General features: G+C 36.4%; 2 protein-coding genes across 2 annotated transcripts; one reads left to right on the forward strand and one right to left on the reverse strand.

Moving 5' to 3' along the window:
- Positions 1-3,493: 3,493 nt before the first annotated feature.
- Positions 3,494-5,130, forward strand: LOC142504816 (heat stress transcription factor A-7a-like). The gene is made up of 2 exons (XM_075617629.1): positions 3,494-4,053; positions 4,169-5,130. The coding sequence occupies exons 1-2, from the start codon at positions 3,655-3,657 to the stop codon at positions 4,889-4,891; spliced, it is 1,122 nt and encodes a 373-aa protein (XP_075473744.1). The 5' UTR covers positions 3,494-3,654; the 3' UTR covers positions 4,892-5,130.
- Positions 5,131-7,745: 2,615 nt separating this feature from the next.
- Positions 7,746-9,944, reverse strand: LOC142504815 (uncharacterized). Its single transcript, XM_075617628.1, has one exon. It carries the CDS (start codon positions 9,650-9,652, stop codon positions 8,132-8,134), a length of 1,521 nt encoding a protein of 506 aa, XP_075473743.1. The 5' UTR covers positions 9,653-9,944; the 3' UTR covers positions 7,746-8,131.
- Between the last annotated feature and the right edge of the window lie 14,533 nt (positions 9,945-24,477).

Genomic DNA, 24,477 nt, shown 5'->3' on the forward strand with positions numbered 1-24,477 from the left:
CACGCGTTCTTTCAATTGCACCACTAATTACTTACATACCATCTTTCACAATCAAGTTCAGAATATGAGCACAACAACGCATGTAAAGTACATTTTCATTCAATAACAAATCTCGATTCGAAAGCTTGTCCACGAGAAGATGAATCATGGAATCATTGGTGGTGCAATTATCCAATGTGATTGTTGACAATTTACCATCAATATTTCACTCCATAAATTATTCAACCAATAGACCAGACAACACCTCGGACGTATATGGAGTTGGAACATACACAAACCTACAACAAATAAACAAATAAATAAATGTCATAATTTTTTCTTTCTAAAAATATCAATGATTCACAGTATAAAATTACACATACATCTAAATGCAACTATGAAGAATCCATGAATCGTCAATATAGTGTCCAGTTATTTGCCATGAAACTTTTTTTTATTATTGTTTGATGTCCACATATCAGTAGTGATAGCAACTCTGGAATTAAGTTTGTCCAAAGTCTCGTAACACTTGCTCTTTTTAACATGATCAATTTTCAAAACATCATTTCTAAGTGTGTTTCTTGAAATCACGATCCGACAAAATCCAACGGCACCCACCTTTCAAGGACGGAGCTAAGATAATAAGTTCAGTGTAGACAACATTATACTAATACTACAAAAGGATCATGGTACACACTTTGTAGAAAAATTAGAGAATTAATAGTTTTTTTAAAAATAAAAATAAAATGGATGCATTTACTTTTTAAAAATATATATAAAGAAAAATGTGTTATATATATAGTTTGATGATTAGAAAGTGTTTCGTGAATTATAAAAAGTTTCATCATAAAATTAATCCGTAAATGAGATTTCACTTTATTGAATAATATTTCGCTATTATTATGTTTGATTATATTTTTTTGTAATTGTCGTGTAATAATCCACGAGACGAAGATTTTATAATTATGCATGCAATATTAATATATTGTTCAGAATTGTTTATCTGTCCATCTATGGGTGATCAAAATTTTTATTAACAACTTGAACCGAATTACACCACGACATTTTTTTCTAATATTTTATAAAAATCACGATGAAAAAATATTACTCATAAACTGCACCGTCTACATGGTTCGGTTATTATTATTATTATTTTTTTGTCAAGAATCGTTCTACCTAAACCTCTTGCCATAATATTTGGCCTAAGATTATAATAATTTATAAACAACAAATTCTATTAAATAAGTCACCACTCAATATATCTGAACTCTCTTCAAAATTATTACTCATTCAGAGTTTCTTAATTATTTTTGATATTAGTATTTTATTATAATATTTATTTATTTTATATCACTCTTAAAATTTTACGCGTGATATTTGATTTATGAAAAGCAAATGATTTTGAATTTTAAACTCGATCGTTAGTAGGAGTGGATATGAGTGTTTATTATATTCGAGCATTTTTAAATCGGATAACTAAAAATCAGGCAGGAAAAAAAATATTCCATTATAACCTGTAGAGATTGGGTATTTTTTAAACTTAATTATATTTTTTGAAAAATAATCTAAATAGTTTATAATAGAGATTTGTTAATAATACAAAATATAAATTATTTATTTGAATGAATGATAGGGAAATGATTTAGTTTTACAAAATATTATTTATTTTTAGAGTTGGGTCTCAAATTCGGGGAGATCTTGGGAAAATTGATGGATCGTAAGAGAGGAGGAAAAAAATCCTGCCATTCCTATTATTTAAAATATTGTTTTATCGTTTGGAAGATGGTCTCGCGGATTAATTTCATGAGACATATTTTCTATATATATCATCAATGAAAAAATATTATTTTTTATTGTATTATGAAAAGAGTAATCTCGTCTCACGAATAAATATACGTAAAAGCGTCTCACTTACCCAAAAAAAATTATTACATATCTACTTTATGTACGTGATTAATTTGTATATATTCCTCGTGTAATGCATGTAAGAACAAAAACGTCTGTTTTTTTATTATTAAAGATAAAGATGTAGAATCCAACAAAACAAAAAAAACCCCAACCAAGTATTTTGAAATAAATCGAAATATAAAATTTTGTGGTTTGTAAATTTCGAAGGTTTGGGGGGACATTGTCTCGAAATAATGGAAAAATTGGATCTGCAAAGATGAATTGTCAAGAAGGACGATTGTCATATTAGGACAGTTTCACCTTCACTCCGATCACGACCAGATCAACGTGTTATGGGATTTATTGACGCGATATAATTGTAACTTGTCAGAACAAAACCAAATGACCGGATAAGTACTTCCACTCCACCAAAATTTATTTAGCAATTTTACTGGCTCGAAAACATAACAAGCACGTTTACCCAACACTCAAGAACACAAGTATATTATTGCTTCACAAAACAAAAGAACACCAGTATCTTATATAGGTATGCACACATACAAATACATGTAATCTCATAATTTTTTTGGGAGATTATATTTTCGGTGAGTTCTAATTTTTTAATTTTAGTGTTTTCCATCTGAGTGCTGACGTGACATCGAACATGTCAACAATATCTAACACTAGCTCAAAAAATTTCGGTGATCGATCATCATCATCATAATTTTGTGATGTCATTTCATCATTTACCGATGTCACGTCAACACTCTGATAAAAAAATATAAAGTTGAAAAAAATATAAACTAATAGATTAAGAACATGTAACTAGACCAAAAATAAAGAACATACAAGTTATATGACTTGATTGATAAATAAAATAAATAGACACTACCAATTCCACATAAAATAAATTTAAAGATATTTAATTGAATCGTGTGATGAAGAAATTCTACTTGTTCTCTTGAACTAAACTTTTATATAAGATTTTCAATAATTTGTTGATCTCGTTTAATAGATTTATTGGTTGCTACTTTGTTGATTTAGTGTGATAAATTAGAATTGACCCCTCCCATTTCTTTTCAGCGGATCAATCATTATCTGAAAAGCTCATATCTATAGTATTCTTTTATCTCTAATATTCTTTAATATGAACGACAAATTATTTGGATATCCATACGACCATCGAAGACTGTTGAAACGATTCATTCTTAGATATTAGGAGTAGTTGAAAACAAACAATTTTTTGATATTCTTTTTTCTAATCAAACAATCACTAGTACATCTAATGTGATTTTTAGTAAAAAAAAAAAAAAACACACACACACACACTATTAAGTCATAACGTTGAAAATCTGCTTACGAAAATTAATAAAGTCCAAAGGGTCTAATCAGAATGTGAGGCGTCAAACCGTGACTCAGCACAAGCGTAGTGATACAAATGGCAAAAGCTAAGCAGCACAAGGGGGCCGACACACCTTCATGCATCTTTGGACAATTTTCCAGACAGCGCACCACTCTTCGCATTAAATTAGATCGGATTAGGTTGGGTTTATCAAAAACAAAATAAAATCTGTGTACTGATGAATTCTTTATTATAAGTTATCTCTCCCCTCTTCGTATTCTCACCACCTGTATAGCGATTTGTCCACTACTGTGCACCTATGCTCCTTTTTTTATTGAGCACTCCTCCCTTCTCCCGACGCGTGTTTTTGGATTTTTGCTGAGGCATCGGTGTTGAGTAGACAATAAAGATAAAGTCTTGTGGTGCTTCGGGATGAGTAAACACACATGATCTCTGTAGTAGCTGGAGATATTAATCAAGAAATGGTGGGAAATGCGGGGGATGGAGCTTTGATCGGTGTGAAGGAAGAACCCTTCGTGTTTCTTGATGAAACTGAGTTTTCTGGATGTGGGTATAACGTCAAGAATGGAGGTGAGGATGAATGGGGGGAGGAGTCGGAGCATCTCCCCAAGCCGTTAGAAGGGCTGAGAGAGATCGGGCCGCCACCGTTTCTGAAGAAGACGTTTGAGATGGTGGATGATCCTCAGACGGACTCGATAATATCGTGGAGTGGTGCGGGGAATAGCTTCGTTGTGTGGGATTCGCACACTTTCGCCACCGATTTGCTCCCTAAGCATTTCAAGCACAACAATTTCTCCAGTTTCGTTCGCCAACTCAATACCTATGTAAGAATTTATAACAGTTCTACTGCTGTCTCGTATTTCTTGAATTTTCTTGTTGTTCAAGTGGAGACGTGAATTGGGTGGCTTACGGAGCTTTTGATTTGGGTACTGTTTACAGAGATTCAGGAAGATTGATTCGGACAGATGGGAATTCGCAAACGAAGGCTTTCAGAGAAGCAAGAAGCATATGTTGAAACACATCAAAAGGAGGAAGCAAAGTCCCCAAATCATGCGGCCACATGAAGCAGCATCACATCCTTGGCAGTACCCCACAAGTCATGGAGTGGATTCAGAGCTTTACAAGCTCGGAGCTGAACAGAACGCACTGAGACAAGAAATCATGAAGCTAAGGCAGCAACAAGAGTGCTCGCAGCGCTACATAGCCGCCATGGAAGAGCGTCTTCACGCCTCCGAAATTCAGCAAAAACATATGATCATTTTCATGCTCAAGTCCTTGAAGGATCCCATGTATTTACTGGATTGTGTAGACAGGGTCAACAGGAAAAGGGCACTAAACAGCGGAGTGATCTTGAAGAGGAGGAGGCTGTCCGAAAACTCGGGATCCATTGATATCGAGGACAAGAAGTTCCAAGTTCAGGAAGAGTTGAGTACCATCCAATCCGAAATTCAGACATTGTTCTCTCCCGCTGAATCAAGGAGCCCTGTACAGGAACAAAAGGCCGAATCATCCTCTGAAACCAACAGCTCCGACAGTTTCATATTGTGGGAGAAACTTATGGAAGATGACATGATCTACGAGGAGGAAGAAGGCCCGGAAAAGCAACAGTCTGATGATGTACGTAGAATAGGAGAATTTACCGCATTGGGATTTGCATATTAGCCTGTTCCAAGGTATGGAGTTTACTCGAGGTTAAAAATGCAAGTCTTTTGGAAGAAAAAAAGAAAAGAAGTGTTATATATAATATTGTATAGAAGTAAATGATTAGTTTTCTTGGCTTGTTAGATAGGGAACTAGGATTTATAAATGAAAATGGCATTTTGCAGAGTCTGCCATTGATGCCATTGTACATATATATTTCTCAATCAAGAAATAAAGACTCCTCGTGGAAACTTTAAATATGCTTTAAGTGGCCATTGGTGAGTAAGGGAAAGATGCGATTGAGGTCTACATCACCGAACATGGAATTTTTTCAGTAATTTTTTGTTAAATAATAATAATTATTATTAGGGTTTTTTAAATAATTATTGTAAATTAAAAACAAATTTAAACAGGTCTCCTTTCTGTCATTGTTTTTTCTGAAACAAATGATAAAAAGTTTGAGATCTTGTCATGGTTGTAGCAGTCATAATTGAAAATGAGTGTTTTGAAAAAGAAATAAAAACAAAAGTTCAAAATTAAATGACAAGTATACTCTTGGTCATTGGTTTCCATTAATTTTAGAGAATGATTGGTTGAATTTGAACTGTCAGGTTCTGAAAAGAGTTTGGAAAATGAACACAAAATTTAAAAAAAATCAAAAGTTGAGCTGATTATAGATTAATTATTAGTTGTAAACAGATTTAGTTGGATCATTTAAAATGATTTTGAGCAGTTTAATTATACTTGGTGATAAAATATATATACAATATAAGCAACAACTAACAAGACGTCTAGATAAAAGCAATCAAGTAAACGAGAGTGCTCAAGTAAAAAAGATAATTTATGGATGTTCAAAGATAAATACTCTTATGTCATTATTTTTCTAACTCTTATGTCACTTCTTCTAGTAAATAATGAATATATTAAAAGACTTTGGTTCTACATTCTCTAACAAATCACTTCGATTAAGATTTATTCGGTTAGAATTTATCAATGTCTAAATCGAAAATATCAGTAATATCTCTACACAAACTCCAACTGTTTAAAACTCTCGATTCACCATGAACCAATACAACAACCAATGGTTAGCTTTGACGGCTGGATATGGTAGGGTAACACAAAATGATATTTGGAAGATCTGATATGTGTGCGCTAAATGAGTAACTTGATGTTGAAAGAATAAGTGTGTTCTAAGTATTGTACATTTGCATACTGAAAGCTTGAGTCTTGTTAAAAAATCGTTCTATTGAGTTGTTTTTCTATCTTCTGAATCTACATTTTTTCACTTGAAAATGTCAAACGGTCACTGATCATTTGTACTAACTCCCGACAAAATGACATTGACAATATCTCTTCGTTGTGCGGTGCAATAAATGCTCATTTATGCTTCATTGTTTTTTACGGTTTCATCTCCTAGCTTCTGAGAAGTTGATTTACTCTTGACATTTCTTTAATCATTCCTGACAATTGAGAGTCAGGTATGTCATTAAGCTTGTCACTTTATCTCATAGTCATTGAATTGTTTGACTTGAGTATCCACCTTGATCTGTTAATGTTTGATTGATTAGAGATGAACGATCAAACTTTAAGGGTATCTAAGATAGTGCGGTCTGTTTGGAAACATATACAAGTGATGATCTTCTGTCTGCATCTTGACCTTGTGATACTATGCCGAGCGATCTGACTTTTCGAGCAATTAGAAACTTGTAAATGCATAGAAATGACAACTGAACCCTGAAACAACTCGATGTTATTTGTCATTACCAAAACTCGTGGTAATTTATATTTCACCAATTTCTTTTTTTTTTGGTAATAACAAAACCAAGCTGCAAGATTTAATATATTTGTCATAAAAAGATAAGTATCAGAGACACAGTTTAAATAAAATATATTTTATTGAGCGAATGAAATAACATTGTTAAATGTGCATGAAAAATTTAAATCCTATCACACCTACAGAAAAATCTATCTTCTCGAACATGAATCGCTACTACCACCGGTCCACCACATCTCTTTATCCTTTCTTCCTCATCAAACCTCCCCTTTATCTTCAGCTTTCTTAGCCTATTCAAGTTTAGCTCTTTCAGCTTCTCTCCTGTTCCTCCAGTTTCTTAAGAGTATGTTTCCCTTTTTTTGACATCACAACGCTGCATATATTCAAGAATTTCTTGTAGTTGGCTACCAAGGATAGTCTGAAGGTGGTCTAGCCGTGTGTCCATGTGATTCTCTACTTGAGTAATTTGCACATACAAAATTCAACATTCACGTTCGCGGTTTGACTCTTCATTTTGAGCTGGTCAGAACCAAGATTGTTGCAGATTTTCCCAATTAAACTGATGTTCTTCAGAATATATAACTTGAAGTTCTCAAATGTCAATGTATGAGCAAAATATTTGATCTCCAAGTTGCTAATAGACTTAGAGACATCTTGCGACTGATTAATTATTTGTTGCGGCATAGGTTCTTTATCACATTCTTCAATCAACCTCGACTATATTCATCTAACCTAAGTGGTCACAGGAAAACCAAAGAACTGGTGGAAACATTCTACACTGCCTAAACATGAAGCCGTTTCTTCAAATGTAGAAAATAGTATTGAAATGAATCGTATGATGCAAGGATACTTGAAGTTCTGCAAGACTGCGGCCAAGTACAAAATACCCAAAAAATTTGACGAAGGTACAACACTATGATCAAGAAGAATTTAATCGTTATCAAAAGCATTTGATCGGAGCAACTATATGAGATCTGATTCTGGTCTATAGTTCCTAACGTTGCTGCCATGAAAATTGAAAATTAGAATCAAAACGAATAAACAGCAACACCAGAAAGTGACATCCCATCACCACTCTCAACCAAATAAAAGGATCAGACATGTTACCAAACTACGGAAAGCAGTGAATAATCAGAATCACTCATAGGATGGTTTCTAAATATTCCTGATACATCACTAACATTAGAATACTTTATGCAACATCTGCATTTGGATAGTTGTTCCACATTTATATTCAGCTCATATTACACAATGATTCAACAGGAAAAAAAAAAGGTATCGAAGATAAGAGCCACCTAATTTCATACAACAAAGGATATGTGAAATCCAATTATTTGTGATATCTACCTGGAGAAACACAAAGCTCCAGTCAAGATTCTTCAGTCGTTACTCATCAGGAAAATTCATCACTAAGTTTGGCTCACTCCTTGTACTGTCCTGTCTGGCATAGTGCACAATAGCACTTCTTTGAATGCTAGACTCTGATTTTAATGGCTAGGCAAGAGAACACCCTGGGGAAACAACACCGAACCGTTGTTAGAAGCTCCCTGGATGCCGAGGATTGTTGTAACCAAGTTGTAAATCTGAACATTCTCAAAAGATGGGACTTTCCGTCCCCTGGCAAATCGAGGTCCATGCGCAAAAAATATGGTCCGCATGGAGAAAAATTCATTGTCATATCCATGTGCTCCTCCACATTCTTGCTTTTTTGTACTCTTCTGCTCCACTTTAAACCCCTCCGCAATCAACCCAATAATCGGCGGGATTCGATAACTAGATGAATAATGCAGCCTGCTAGGAAGTTCCTCTTTGAGATAAACAGTCAAATACTGCCCATTTCCTACATCACCTGACTTCAGCCCCTCGTTCATCTTAGCAACAACGTCCTTCGAAGAATAACCAGGAGACGGAGTAATTGCAAGCAGCGGACTGTAAGATTGAACCCATTCCTTCGGAATCTCAATCCATTTCACTAGATCATCTAAAAATATCAACTTTTGGTCACAAGTACCCACCATCCCATGATCACCCAACAAAATGATATTCACATCCTCAAAAACCCCTCTCTGTTCCAGACCAAGAATCAATCTCCCAATCAACTTATCCACTTCAACAATAGCTTCAGTAATCTGAGGATCATCAGGACCAACCTGATGGCCTTGATGATCAGGATCCTCGAAATACAATGTCATAAATGAGGGGATCTCGCTACTAGGCAAATCAAAGTACTTCAAAACAGTATCAACTCTTTCTTCAAAAGGAACAGATTTATTATAAAACATGCAATAATCCTTGGGACAATTCCAAGAACCCTTGTGTACCTCAGAACCAGGCCAGAAATAAGTTGAAGCCTTCAATCCATTATTAACCACAGTCTCCCACAGGGGCTCACCCAGCCACCACTTGGGTTCATGACTAGCCATATTGAAGTGGTCACCAGTCTCCGGATCAGTAAAATAATTATTGATAATTCCATGATAAGCAGGGTACAAACCTGTGACAATGGAGTAATGGTTGGGAAAGGTAATAGTTGGAAACACTGGAATCAATCCCAGCTCAGCTTCAGTCCCATTCTGAATCAGTCTATTAATACTCGGAACATCTGTCTTGTACTGATACCCAAACCTGAATCCATCGGAGGAAATCAATAACACGACAGGTTGTTTTAGCTTTGTGAGAGATCTTGAGAATTCAACATTTGAAGTAGAATCAGATGCTGACGATGCTATTGAAGAGGAAGTGGAACTATCAGCGACAGAGAAAAACAAAAACCCAAATGCAAGTGCAGCAGAAAGAGCGATGCAGGTCGTTAATATGAGAGAAACGAACAGAATCGTAGATCTGGAGGGAGAATTTTGCAAAGAACTCGATGAAAAATAGTCCGTGTCAAAGGGTAGAAGGGCTTTGGTCGTCGAGCTCGCATGTTCATCGTCTTCTTCTTTGATCGAGTGCGGTATCGGCATGGTCTCACTTTCGGGGCTCAAAATGGGCACCGAATCTGATCTCATATCAGATTTCAAGATCTTGAGAAACGGGTAGCGAAGAAACCGCAACGAATACAAAACCCCTTCAAAGATTCTTGGATTTCGGTCTCTTCTCTGGTCAGCGGTTCAAGTACTGGAAGAATTACTCGATCGACCAGAAGCTATTGCTCCTCGACACTCCTCTCTCCGCTGCGCATGCGTGCTTAATAAAATGGCAGGTGGGTCGGCGGAGTGGGTAGGAGACCCTGTGGTAGGAGCACAGTCCACGCCAAGTTTAGGTTCCGTGATTGGTCCGGCCAAGAAAAACCACCACGTGTGAGTTGATTGATTGATTGATTCACTGAAAAAAAACAAGAGCAAGACCTCTCCCAAATATCTCGTTCATGTTCGTAATAAAAAATAATTAATTATTTTAGCATAAAAATAATATTTTTTCATTGATTATCCAAATAATAGATATGTCTCACAAAATACGACCAATGAACTCGTCTTACACAAGTTTTTGTCAAAAAAATAATACAAATATCCTTACAAATATTTATTTTATATATACATATAAATTCGTATATATACTCAAAAAATGTTATTGTGGCTTTTTATTTACTAGAAAAAATTTAAAATTAGTTTATTTAACAAAGGTGGTTAAGTCAGAATCAATTCCAATTACAATTCAATTTACTAAATAAAGCTATGACAATAGTAAAATTGGCTAATGAACAAAGAGCAAGTCTTTTGTGAGACGGTCTCACGAATATTTATTTGTGAGACGGGTCAATCATATCGATATTCACAATAAAAAGTAATACTTTTTCATGGATGATCCAAATAAGATATATGTCTCACAAAATACGACGTGTGGGACCGTCTCACATAAGTTTTTACCAATGAACAAGATGCTTAGATTGTATAGGAAGGTCTTGATCAAATAATCTAGATTTAAAAGTTTTGTAATCAAATCCGAAGAAAACGAGATCTCCTCGATAATGAGTTATTATTTTTAAAATATTGATTCAAACATGTATTTGAGTATGAACATTTATTAAAATATGTGAGGTTCGCATTTGCACTTTTTTTATTGAATTACATTTGTGATGTTAAATGTTAACTTTTAAATACATGTTTAAGTATTGTACTAAGATATTATAAATTTTTTGTCTCACCAGTATGTGGTTTGCTTGGCTGATTAATTAATTAAACGCTCTCTAAGAATAATATTTCCATGGATAAATGAATTTGAGAATAACATGTGTACTCCCAAAGATATTAAAATTGTTGCTATGAATGAACAAAAAAAGTGACGATTTCTGGGTAGATTGTGTGAGTTGTGTGGGCAATCTATTGGGCAAATAAGTGTATTTTCCTTGTGAAGATTTTTGACCTGATGGAATGAGCCTTGCCTGTCCTGATGGGATGAACTCAGGTGGTCTGGCCTAATATATGAGTATCCTTGGTCGGGTAGGATGAGCTCGTGTCAGACGATCTACACACACTCAACAAAAAAAATGTCAGTGAGGCACTAGAAGGGTTTCGGACGTGGTCACTCTAATACTCAAGTCAGTACAAAGTTCACTAAGTAGAGAGAGAATCTATTGAATGCAGTAGAATATAATATCTCATCCTCCTAATGAATGAGCAAACCTGTTTATTTATAGGAGATAGGATGACCTCGATTATGGTGTCTGGACACTATTTCTAATTAGACATCTATCTGCCCACGCCTTGTCCTCTTATGACTCTCATGCCTTGCATGACAATCCATACTGTTCTGATCATATCATGAGCTTTGATTGTCATGCTAATGATTTTGAGGTATAATGACCCATACTAGTGGACCCTATACCGGTGGGCCTATCTCCTAGCGATTGGCCTAGTGAGAAAGAACTTGGAAAGATTTTTGCAGGTGCTTTCGTGAGATGAACTCTAGTCGGACGAGATGAACTCTGGTCAAAGAAGATGAACCCTGGTCAAAGAAATGACATTGGTCAGGTGATCTGAACCCTGGTAGGGAAATATAAACTCTGATATGGGAAGATGATATTGGTCAGTGAGTTGAACTATGGTCGGGGCGATATGAACCTTGGTCAGGGAAGATAAACTCTGGTCGAACGAGATGACCCTGATTAACTTCTATCCGGAATCTACTCAGTTTACCGAGAACAACTTGGAATCAGGTTCTGCTTTGGTCATCCTTTCCTGTCCGAGTCCAAGTATGACCCATGCCTTTCCAGAACATCATCAAACGGTTTTGCTCATGTTACCATATGGATAATATCCTAAATGTTAATCCAAAAACTATATCATAATCTCAAAATCCTTTTGAGAAAGAAGGTTTTAGTTCTTTTAACTACTCAAAATTTGATTTTAGTTTTGGTTTTAAACATCTCGATTTTTATCCAATAAAATGTTTTTTTTATTCTTAGTCAATTTTCCAATATCCTAAATGTTAGTCCAAAAATTATAAAGATATCATTTTTTTCTTATGTAACAATGTGTTGGCATGTGTTATTATCCTTGAATTAAGGGTCATGACACTTGCCAATAAATGTCCCTCCCGAATGTCAACCCACAGGGAAAGATTATGCTTTTCTATTGTTTCTCAAAAAAGATTAAGAAAAGGGCTGATCGAAATAATTTAAAATTTGTTGAAAATATGAAAAATATTTGTATTGAAAATTATAATGTTGAATGTTGAAAATTAAGTAAAATTAGGTGTTGAATATTGAAAATTAGTGTGTGATGATGTATGTAATGATGAAATTGTTTTTGGATTGTTTTCCAAAGAAATCCTATAAATAGGTCTCCATTTGTAAAGATTTGATACAATTGAGTAGAGAGAAAAATATTATAAAGTGTGTTGTTTGGTAAATTTTGAGAGTTTGAGATTTTTACTTTTTACCATAAATTTTTACTTTTTCACAACACGTTATCAGCACGAAGTTCTAAAAGTCCTTCATACTTTTCCAAGCTCCAAACAGAAGAAAAATGTAACAAAAGTAATAATATTTATTTTACTGTTATTTATTTATTGTGTATATATTTAATATATAATATAATGTTATTATTAGAAATAATAAAATTAAATTTTTCAAAAACTTGTTATAAATCCTGGGAGGATGTTAAGACGACATCCCACACTCCTGGTAAGGGATACGACAAGTATAAAAGCCTATAAAATTTTTAAACAAAATAACTTATGACACTTCATTATAATAATGTGATATGATATACATAATTATTTAAACATGACTAATATTATATACACCATATTATTACCATAAAATTATACAAATACATACATTTATTTTTTTTACACCAACGGTAACAAAACGGCTAGTTTTTGCCCTATAAATTATGATTTCACAAACTCTTTCAATCACTTCAACTTTCTCCTATTCTCTAAAAATTATTCTTCATCAAATTTTTCGAAGAAAAAAGAAGATGGCTTTCTCAAAGTTATTTTTAATTATTTTGGTTATCATACTCACGAGTCTTTTATTTATCGGAGAATATCCTCCTCGTGTGTTTTCTTTATTTTTACAAATTCTTGTACTTGTTGTTTATCCATTACTTTGTATTGTAGTATTCATTAACTAATAAAATGCATCGTATTTTTTTAGTACCACCATGTCAAATTTGACAAAGCTCGAATTTGTTGCGCTCGACATCACGGGAAAAAATTATATGCCATGGACTCTCGATGTAGAAATGCATCTTGAGTCATTGGGTCTAAGCGAGACCATTAAAGAAAATGATATATCTTCATCACAAGAAAAAGCAAAAGCTATAATATTTTTGCGTCGACATCTCGATGAAGGTTTAAAATGTGAATATCTCATCGAAAAAGATCCCATGGCTCTGTGGAAAGGATTGAAAGAAAGATTTGAACATATAAGGGAAGTTATATTTCCGACCGCCCGTGATGAATGGAATATGTTAAGATTCCAAGATTTTAAGAAAGTCAGTGATTATAATTCAGCGATGTATCGAATAATCTCGCAGCTAAAATTTTGTGGACATGAGGTTACAGAATCGGAAATGCTTGAAAAAACATTTTCCACGTTTCACGCATCAAATATAACTTTACAGCAACAATATAGAGTGCGTGGATTTGCGAGATATTCTGAACTCATCGCCTGTCTTCTTGTGGTGGAAAAGAACAATGAGCTATTAATGAGAAATCATCAGTCCCGACCCACTGGATCAACAGCATTTCCAGAAGTAAATGATGTGAGTAAAAATGAATTTAAACCTGGAAACCAAAATCAAATCCAGAGACAAGGTTTTGGTCGAGGTCGAGGTCGAGGTCGAGGTCGTGGTCGTGGACGTGGACGTGGAATTGGTCGTGGTCGTGGTCGAGGCCGTGGTTTTGAAAACAATAGAGATAGTTATTTTTATAATACATCTCAAAAGGGAGTCACGAACCATCCACAGAAAAGGCATCATGAGAACATGAGTGTTAATGAAAATCACTCGAAAAAATTTGAAAGTTCTTGTTTCAGATGCGGCACTCCAGGACATTGGTCTCGTATTTGTCGAGCCCCTGAGCACCTTTGCAAGCTCTATAAAGAATTGATAAAGGGGAAAGAAAAAGAGACCAACTTCACTGAACGAAGTGACCGTTTGAGTAATTCAACTCATTTTGATGCTGCTGATTTTATGAATGATTTCTCTGGAAATGATCAATATGTTGGTGGGATAGAAATGAACAATATTGATGCTACAGATTTTCTCAATGATTTCTCCGAAAATAAACAATATAATGGTAGAATATAAATGTGCAATAATTTATTTTTCATGGATTCATATAATAATGTTTTATTGTACAATTATGATATGTGTTATATTTACATATGTATTGTCAGTAATTTTATTTCATTGCATATTTTTTTTAAGTTCAAATATGGAAAATGTTATGAGCAAAGCTGAAGTTTGCATACCCGATAGTGGTACAACGCACACTATCCTCCGAGATAAAATATATTTCTTGGAACTAAAACCAACAAAAACAACGGTGAATACAATATCAGGTCCTGTAGACTTGATTAAAGGATGTGATAAAACACAATTTTTGTTACCTAATGGTACAAAACTTTTGATCAATGATGCTTTATATTCACCACAATCGAAAAGAAATTTGTTGAGTTTTAATGATATATATTCCCATGGTTATGATGCTCAAACAATGAATGAAGGGAATGAGAAGTATATGTGTCTTATCACATATAAATCAGGAAAGAAATATGTGATTGAAAAACTACCAATGCTCCCTACTGGATTGCATTATACACATATAAGTCACATTGAATCAAACATGGTAGTTGATAATTCTTCAATATTAACCAATTGGCATGATCGATTAGGACATCCTGGTTCAACAATGATGCGAAGAATTATAGAAAATACACATGGTCATCCGCTGAAAGACCAGAAGATCTTTCAGAATAATAAGTTTCAATGTAAAACATGTTCTCTTGGAAAACTTATTATAAGACCATCACCAGCCAAAATCCAAACTGAATCACCAATGTTTATTGAACGTATTCAGGGTGATATTTGTGGACCAATCCATCCACCATGTGGACTATTCAGATACTTTATGATATTGATTGATGCCTCCAGCAGATGGTCACATGTATGTTTATTGTCAACTCGAAATGTTGCATTTGCAAGATTTTTTGCTCAAATAATAAAATTGAGGAATCAATTTCCTGATTATACAATCAAGAAAATTAGACTTGATAATGCTGGTGAATTTACTTCCCAAACTTTCAATGATTATTGTATGTCTATGGGAATCATTGTTGAGCATCATGTTGCTCATGTACATACACAGAATGGATTGGCTGAATCATTGATTAAACGTCTGCAAATGATTGCCAGACCAATGATTATGAAAAAAAAACTCCCTATTTCTATATGGGGACATGCAATTTTACATGATGCTTAATTAATTCGCATCAGACCAAGTGCATATCATAAATACTCCCCATTGCAGCTTGCATTTGGTAAAGAACCAGACATTTCTCATCTGAGAATTTTTGGATGTATGGTGTATGTGCCTATTGCACCACCTCAACGAAAGAAAATGGGACCTCAAAGAAAGGTTGGAATTTATATCGGTTATGATAGTCCATCAATCATTCGATATCTTGAACCTCAGACAGGCGATGTGTTCACAACACGTTTTGCTGATTGTCATTTTAATGAGGAAATCTTCCCAATGTTAGGGGGAGAACAGAAACATACCGAAAAAGAAATTACATGGTATATATCATCATTGTTACATCTGGATCCAAGAACAAAACAATGTGAAAAAGATGTACAGCAAATTGTGCACTTGCAAAGAATAGCAAATCAAATACCATATGCATTTGCAGACACAAAAGGGGTAACTAAATCAGATATACATGCTGCAAATGCCCCTGCTCGAATTGAAATTCCGAAGAAACAAATTGAAGATACTCATGATGTCATTAAACGCCTGAAGCGTGGAAGGCCAGTCGGTTCCAAGGATAAAAATCCTCGAAAAAGAAAATTCATAGAGAAACACGATGATCACAAAATAAAGAATGATGTTCCTAAAGAAACATATGATGATCACAAAATAGAGAATGGTGTTCCTGAAGAAACACATGATGATGAAAATGTTCTGTCAGAACCACAAACTGACGAGAATCATGAAATATCTATCAATTATATTAATACTGGAAAAATATGGAACCGAAAAGATATAGAAGAAATTGATGATATATTTTCTTATAATGTGGCAATCGACATCATAAATAATAATGAAGATCATGAACCAAAATCTTTTGGTGAATGTAAAAATCGGCAGGATTGGATAAAATGGAAAGAAGCCATCCAGATTGAATTGGATTCATTAAATAAACGTCATGTTTTTGGACCTATAGTCCTTACACCTGAAGGTGTAAAACCTGTTGGATACAAATGGGTTTTTATTCGAAAGCGAAATGAGAAAAATGAAATAGTAAGATATAAAGCTCGACTTGTTGCGCAAGGTTTTTCTCAAAGGCCTGGAATTGATTATGAAGAAACGTATTCTCCCGTGATGGATGCAATTACGTTTCGGTATTTGATTAGCTTGGCGGTATCTGAAAATTTAGAAATGCGTCTTATGGATGTTGTTACAGCTTACTTATATGGATCACTTGATAGTAATATATATATATGAAAATCCCTGAAGGATTTAAGATGCCTGAAGTACAAAGTTCAAAATCCAGAGAATGTTATTATTTGAAATTACAAAGATCATTATATGGGTTAAAGCAATCCGGTCGAATGTGGTATAATCGACTAAGTGATCACTTGATGAAAAAGGGATATGTAAATAATTCAATATGCCCTTGTGTTTTCATTAAGAAAACAACATCCAGATGCGTAATTATTGCTGTATATGTTGATGATTTAAACATCATTGGAACGAATAAGGAAATTCAAGAAGTTGTGTCATACTTGAAGGAAGAATTTGAAATGAAGGATCTTGGAAAAACCAAGTATTGTCTGAGTTTACAAATTGAACAAAAAGAATGTGGAATATTTGTTCACCAGACAAATTATACAGAAAAGATCCTTAAACGTTTTAATATGGATAAATCAAATCCTTTAAGTACTCCAATGGTTGTTAGATCATTAAACATAGAAAAGGATCCATTCCGTCCATGTGAAGATGATGAAGATATTCTTGGTCCAGAAGTACCATATCTAAGTGCTATCGGTGCTCTTATGTATCTTACAAATTGTAGAAGGCCTGATATATCTTTTGTCGTAAATTTGTTGACAAGATTTAGCACATATCCAACAAAGAGACACTTGAACGGAATTAAACATATATTCCGTTATCTACGAGAAACGACAGACTTGGGACTTTTGTATTCAAAAGATGCTAATCCAAGTATAATTGGTTATGCCGATGCTGGATACTTATCTGATCCACACAAGGCACGTTCCAAACTGGATATGTATTTACTCGTGGAGGCACTGCAATTTCTTGGCGTTCACAGAAACAAATGCTTGTAACAACTTCATCAAATCATGCCGAGATTATTGCACTACATGAAGCAAGCCGTGAATGTGTGTGGTTAAAATCAATGAGCCAACATATCCAAATCTCATGTGGATTATCATTCGACGAGAAGCCTGTGATACTATATGAAGATAATGCTGCATGTGTAGCTCAAATGAAATAAGGATACATAAAAAGCGATAGAACTAAACATATTCCTCCTAAGTTCTTCGCATTCACCAAGGAGCTTGAGAAGAATAAATGTATTGATGTTCGTCACATTCAATCAAGTGAAAACTCATCAGATCTCTTCACAAAGGCACTTCCTACGACAATATTCAGAAATCACATATATAATATTGAGATGCGCAATCTACGAAATTTGTGAAGAATTGTTCATGTCAACATGAGGGGGAGTTTACGTGACTGCACTCTTTTTCCCTTACTATGGTTTTTATCCCAATGGGTTTTTCCTAGTAAGGTTTTTAACGAGGCAGTACAAAATCACGTAATGAAGATATCATCGTATCATGATCATCATCACAAGGGGGAGTGTTGAAAATATGAAAAATATTTGTATTGAAAATTATAATGTTGAATGTTGAAACTTAGGTAAAATTAGGTGTTGAATATTGAAAATTAGTGTGTGATGATGTATGTAATGATGAAATTGTTTTTGGATTGTTTTCCAAAGAAATCTTATAAATAGGTCTCCATTTGTAAAGATTTGATACAATTGAGTAGAGAAAAAAATATTATAAAGTATGTTGTTTGGTAAATTTTGAGAGTTTGAGATTTTTACTTTTTACCATAAATTTTTACTTTTTCACAACAAAATTTAATATATTTGCTAAGATGCTTCTAATTAAATATTTTTTTCCCATATAAAGCACACCATTTTAACCTATATATAATATGTATTGTAGATTATTTTCATTTAATTTTAAAAATAACATATCTAAAAAATTAAATATAACTTATCGAAAGCATGCATTTCCCAAATCTAATAATGAAATTGATATTGTCAAAAATTGTGATTAGCCGAATTACTCTGTTGGTTCATAAACGGGTCTAAGTGACTTCGGTGGAGAGAAATCTTTGTGATTATCACCCGCGTCACAAACAAATGTCAGAGGCTTCGGGGTTTGCCCGGCGTAGAAATTCCGACGCTCAAGTGAGAAAATAATTCAAAAATGTTAATTGAAAGCTAAAAAGTTTAAGCATAAAATCATCCTCCCTTGAATAATGAGAATCCTCATAATGGGCTTGGGCTTTTATAATTAATTGTGGGCTTGAGCTTTTATAATTAGTTTGGGCCTAAATAATAGCGATTTAAGATTCTCACGTCATAAAAAAAGAAAAAGAAATATATGTCCAATTAAAATCGTCGTTAAACAATACACATGTATAGAAACATATTTGAATTATTATTCAGCTAAATATGTATTTTTTAGACTGAATGCTAAATAAAATATTTATATTTATTCAATTTAAATATTAAATGATTTTACTTTGACTTGTTAAATAACTTTTTTATTTTAATTTTAGAAAAATACATATTCATAACAAGTCAAGTCGCATAATTTTGTGATTTGTGATCATGATATATTAATAGAAATACAATTGCTTAGATTTAGGCTTGTTTATAGTATTTTAATTAATTACAGTCAGGGCTTGTGTGATATTTATATGTGTGAATTCGCATAATTGATCTAACACATATTGTCATAATATATACTGCCCAAATACAACTGCATGTGAGATAATACTTCAATCAAAATACACAAATGACTCCTCTTTTTAATGGAAGAACCGTTCATTATCGCTTTCAAATTCCATTTAATCTTATTAAGAAATCAAGATGCTATATCAAATAAGAGAGTCATCATTATGAGCTTGTTATAAAATATAAACTTATCATTTGAGATGAGACTCCAATGATGAATAAGTTATGTTTGGAAGAGTTGGATAAAAACATGAAAAATATAATGAGATTCGTCAATCCTTCAAGTATTCAATTGACTTTTGGAGACAAATTGTTTTCGGTGGTGATTTTTATCAAATATTGCATGTTATTCCAAATGGCAGTATACAATATATTGTTCTTGCCGCTATCAATTGGTCGTACATTTGGAGACACTGCACAGTTCTAAGATTGACAAAAAATATGTGACCGTAAAATTTAAGTTCTTATGAAGAATGTTATGAAGTGAAGCAATTTTCAGATTGTATTGTTAATATAAGGGATGGAAAAATTTTATAATCAAATGATGGCTGTGCAACAATTGATATTTCCAATGAACTTTTGCTTAAATATTGCAATAATCCTATTGCAACAATTGTTGAGAGCACACACCAAACGTTTGGCATTACTGTAAGTAATACGTCATATTTTCAGCAGAGATCTATATTGACACAGACTCTTGATGTTTAAGTGCGTAAATGAACACATGGTTTCTAAGAAATATTTTGAGGGAATGTTGTATTTAAGTTCTAATACGACGTGTCATTCAGATAAAAATGTTGATCTATTGCACGACGTGTATACTCTATAATTCTTAAATGGAATGAGATATTCTAGAGTGCCATTCCAGTGATGTTTTTGCGAAATATAGAACATTCTATTGGATTATGCAATGATACTAGATTAATTGTGATAAGGCTCGGAAACCATGTTTCGAAGAGACTGAAAGTAATGTGGATCATAAAAAGATTATTCTAATAATGTTATTGATTTTTTCTGATTAACGAACATAGTTTTATTCGATTGTATCATATACAATGACAATAAACAAAATCAGAGTTATTCTTTATCTAACCTCTGACTTCTTTTGAATAATCTCTTTTTTAGTCATGTTTAACGGTGATGCGATCCGGGTGAAATGGATGAGTCGGGTCGGGTACTCTGCCGGATCTGCTATCAAGATAATAAAGGAAATAAGAGCAATGTAGATATCTGAACCAGAAGCTTCTTCCCGGGCAGAGAGGATTTTCTGCACTCAAGAAGGTAACCACGTGAATGGGCGCCGGAGAGGTGTCCGGCGTGGCCACTCCGATGCTTAAGTCAGTGAATGTTTCAAGCCAAGAAACCAATGTAACCAAGTGATGGTTGTGATATTGGTGTGAATGAATCAATGTAAATATAAAGAGAGAACCTTGTATTTATAGTAGGAGAAGTAATGATGACCTCGTTCTCCGTGCTATCTACTAATTATAGTAGGACGGCTGAGCACACTCTATATTCTGACATGTCAAATCATATACTAGTCACATCATGCCTGTCTGATTCCGTCAACCACTTGGATCGATATCAGAGATGAGACTGTCGCCCACATCCTATTTTGCTAGTACACTCGAGTACGGTGCTCATATCGAGGTGGCCCGGGTAGAAAGTTCCCGGGAGCTTGAACGAGAGCCCGGGTGTCCGGTGGCCCGGAGAGTAGACGTCCCTGGGCATTCACCCGCCCGGCTCCTGATGAACCCTTCCTGCCGACTTGTCCCGATTCTGGCCATCCATCCAGTATCCTGGGTCGTCCATGCCCCAGACACAAGAATCGTCCATGACTCGGACACAACCCGGGCTATCCCGAGGGTATCATCACTCCCTCCTTAAATAGTCGGGCTAGAGTCATACTCGCTGTCCCGATTAGTCTTGTGTCCCCGATCATGGAAAATATTTAATTTGTCCGTAAAAGCATCGGGGGCTTCATGTATCCCAGAGATGGGATGAGGTGCCGGGAACTCGTGTCTTATGGACTTGAGATAAGATGTCGGGGCCTCGTGCCTCCCGGTCTTTGCATAAGATACCGGGGCCTCAAGTCTCCCAGGCTTTGCATAAGATCCCGGGGCCTCGTATCTCCCGGACTTAGGAATGGTCGAGGTGCGGAGCCCCGAGCCAGGTTTGAGAACCCTGAGCTTAATAGATAACCAGGGTGCGGAGACCTGGCCTTCATAAATGGTCGAGGTACGGAGCCTCGAGCCAGGGTACGGATCTCTGGACTTAATAGATAACCAGGGTGCGGAGCCCTGGCCTTCACGAATGGTTGAGGTACGGAGCCCCGAGCCAGGGTACGGATCCCTGGACTTAATAGATAACCAAGGTACGGGTCCTCGGGCCTTCATAAATGGTCGAGGTACGGAGCCCCGAGCCAGGGTACGGATCCCTGGACTTAATAGATAACAAGGGTGCGGAGCCCTGGCCTTCATAAATGGTCGAGGTACAGAGCCCCGAGCTAGGGTACGGATCCCTGGACTTAAAAAATGACCGAGATACGGGTCTTTAGGCCAGGATACGGGTCCCTGGACTTAAAAGATGACCGAGGTACGGGTCCCCGGGTCAGGGTACGGGTCCCTGAACTTAAAAGATGACCGAGGTACGGGTCCCTGGACTTAAAAGATGACCGAGGTACGGGTCCTCGATCACTCATGAAGGCCAGGGCTCCGCACCCTAGTTATCTTTTAAGTCTAGAGACCCGTACCTCGGTCATCTTTTAAGTCCAGGGACCCGTACCTCAGTCATCTTTTAAGTCCAGGGACCCGTACCCTAGCCCGGGGACCGGTACCTCGGACATCTTTTAAGTCCAGGGACTCGTACCCTGGCCTGAAGACCTGTACCTCGGTCATTTTTTAAGTCCAAGGATCCGTACCCTGGCTCGGGGCTCCGTACCTCGACCATTTATGAAGGCCAGGGCTCCGCACCCTGTTTATCTATTAAGTCCAGGGATCCGTACCCTGGCTCGGGGCTCCGTACCTCGACCATTTATGAAGGCCCGAGGACCCGTACCTCGGTCATCTATTAAGTCCAGGGATCCGTACCCTGGCTCGGGGCTCCGTGCCTCGACCATTCGTGAAGGCCAGGGCTCCGCACCCTAGCTATCTATTAAGTCCAGGGATCCGTACCCTGGCTCGGGGCTCCATACCTCGACCATTTATGAAGGCCAGGGCTCCGCACCCTGGTTATCTATTAAGTCCATTGATCCGTACCCTTGCTCGGGGCTCCGTACCTCGACCATTTATGAAGGCCCCAGGACCCGTACCTCGGTCATCTATTAAGTCCAGGGATCCGTACCCTAGCTCGGGGCTCCGTGCCTCAACCATTCGTGAAGGCCAGGGCTCCGCACTCTGGTTATTTATTAAGTCCAGGGATCCTTACCTGGCTCGGGGCTCCGTACCTCGACCATTTATGAAGGCCATGGTCTCCGCACCCTGGTTATCTATTAAGCCCTAGGGTTTCTCAAACCTGGCTCGGGGCTCCGCACCTCGACCACTCCCAAGTCCCGGGACATGCTCCCCGGCCCAAGGTTCCGCACCTTGGTTATTCATAAGCCCAGGGTTCTCAAATCTGGCTCGGGGCTCCGCACCTCGACCATTCCTAAGTCCGGGAGATACGAGGCCCCGACATCTTATCTCAAGTCCATAAGACACGAGTTCCTGGCACCTCATCCTATCTCTGGGATACATGAAGCCCCCGATGCTTTTACAGACAAATTGAAATATTTTGCATAATCGGGGACAGAAGACTAATCGGGACAGCGAGTATGACTCTAGCCCGACTATTTAAGGAGGGAGTGATGATACCCTCGGGATTGCCCGGGTTGTACCCGAGTCATGGACGATTCTTGTGCCCGGGGCATGGACGACCCAGGATACTGGATGGGTGGCCAGAATCAGGACAAGCCGGCGGGAAGGGTTCATCAGGAGCCAGGCGGGTGAATGCCCGGGACGTCTCCTCCCCGGGCCACCGGACGCCCGGGCTCTCGTTCAAGCTCCCGGAAACTTTTTACCCGGGCTACCTCGATATGAGCACCGCACTCGAGTGTACTAGCAAAATAGGATGTGGGCGACAGTCTCATCTCTGACATCGATCCAAGTGGTTGACGGAATCAGACAGGCAGGATGTGACTAGTATATGATTTGACATGTTAGAATATAGGGTGTGCTCAGTCGTCCTACTATAATTAGTAGATAGTACGGAGAACGAGGTCATCATTACTTCTCCTACTATAAAATACCAGGTTTCTCTCTTTACATTTACATTGATTCATTCACACCAATATCACAACCATTACTTGGTTACATTGGTTTCTTAGCTTGAATCATTCACTGACTTAAGCATCAGAGTGGCCATGCCGGACACCCCTCCGGCGCCCATTCACGTGGTTACCTTCTTGAGTGCAGGAAATCCTCTCCGCCCGGGAAGAAGCTTCTGGTTCAGATATCTACATTGCTCTTATTTCCTTTATTATCTTGATAGCAGATCCGGCAGAGTACCCGACTCGGCTCATCTATTTCACCCGAATCGCATCAAACTGTATGTTATTGTATCCAGAGTTACAAGTCATAAATGTCTAAAATTCTGATATGTGAAATGATGCATAGAAAAAATTCGACTGAAAACGATGTATTTATTTTTTTTCAAAATTTGTGAACTTTTTTTTAATTGTATTATCTACACTCGAATTTATTCATTTATATTTTAAATAATTATTCAAAAGTTCATAGTTGCAAAATGTAATAACTATATATACATAGATATATCAAAGAGTTATTTTATATTTTGGGTTATCATCTATATAGATTCTTCGTGGAGAATATTTCACAGCTTGTTTTGTTTGAAAGTTTTTTCATATTTGTGTGCGCGTGGAAATGGTTCTCGTGTATCTTTCTTGTGTTGAGTTGGGATGACAATGGGGCAAACCCTCCCCATCCTCGCTCTCGAATTATATCTCAGCTCCCATACCCGCCTCGCTTATGTTTGATTGGGGAATCCTCATGCCCGACCTCACGGGGATTAAATTCTCATCTTCGTCTCATCCCCGCTTCAGAA

The sequence above is a fragment of the Primulina tabacum genome, chromosome 10, assembly GCF_025594145.1.
Source record: "Primulina tabacum isolate GXHZ01 chromosome 10, ASM2559414v2, whole genome shotgun sequence".
Lineage (NCBI taxonomy): Eukaryota > Viridiplantae > Streptophyta > Magnoliopsida > Lamiales > Gesneriaceae > Primulina > Primulina tabacum.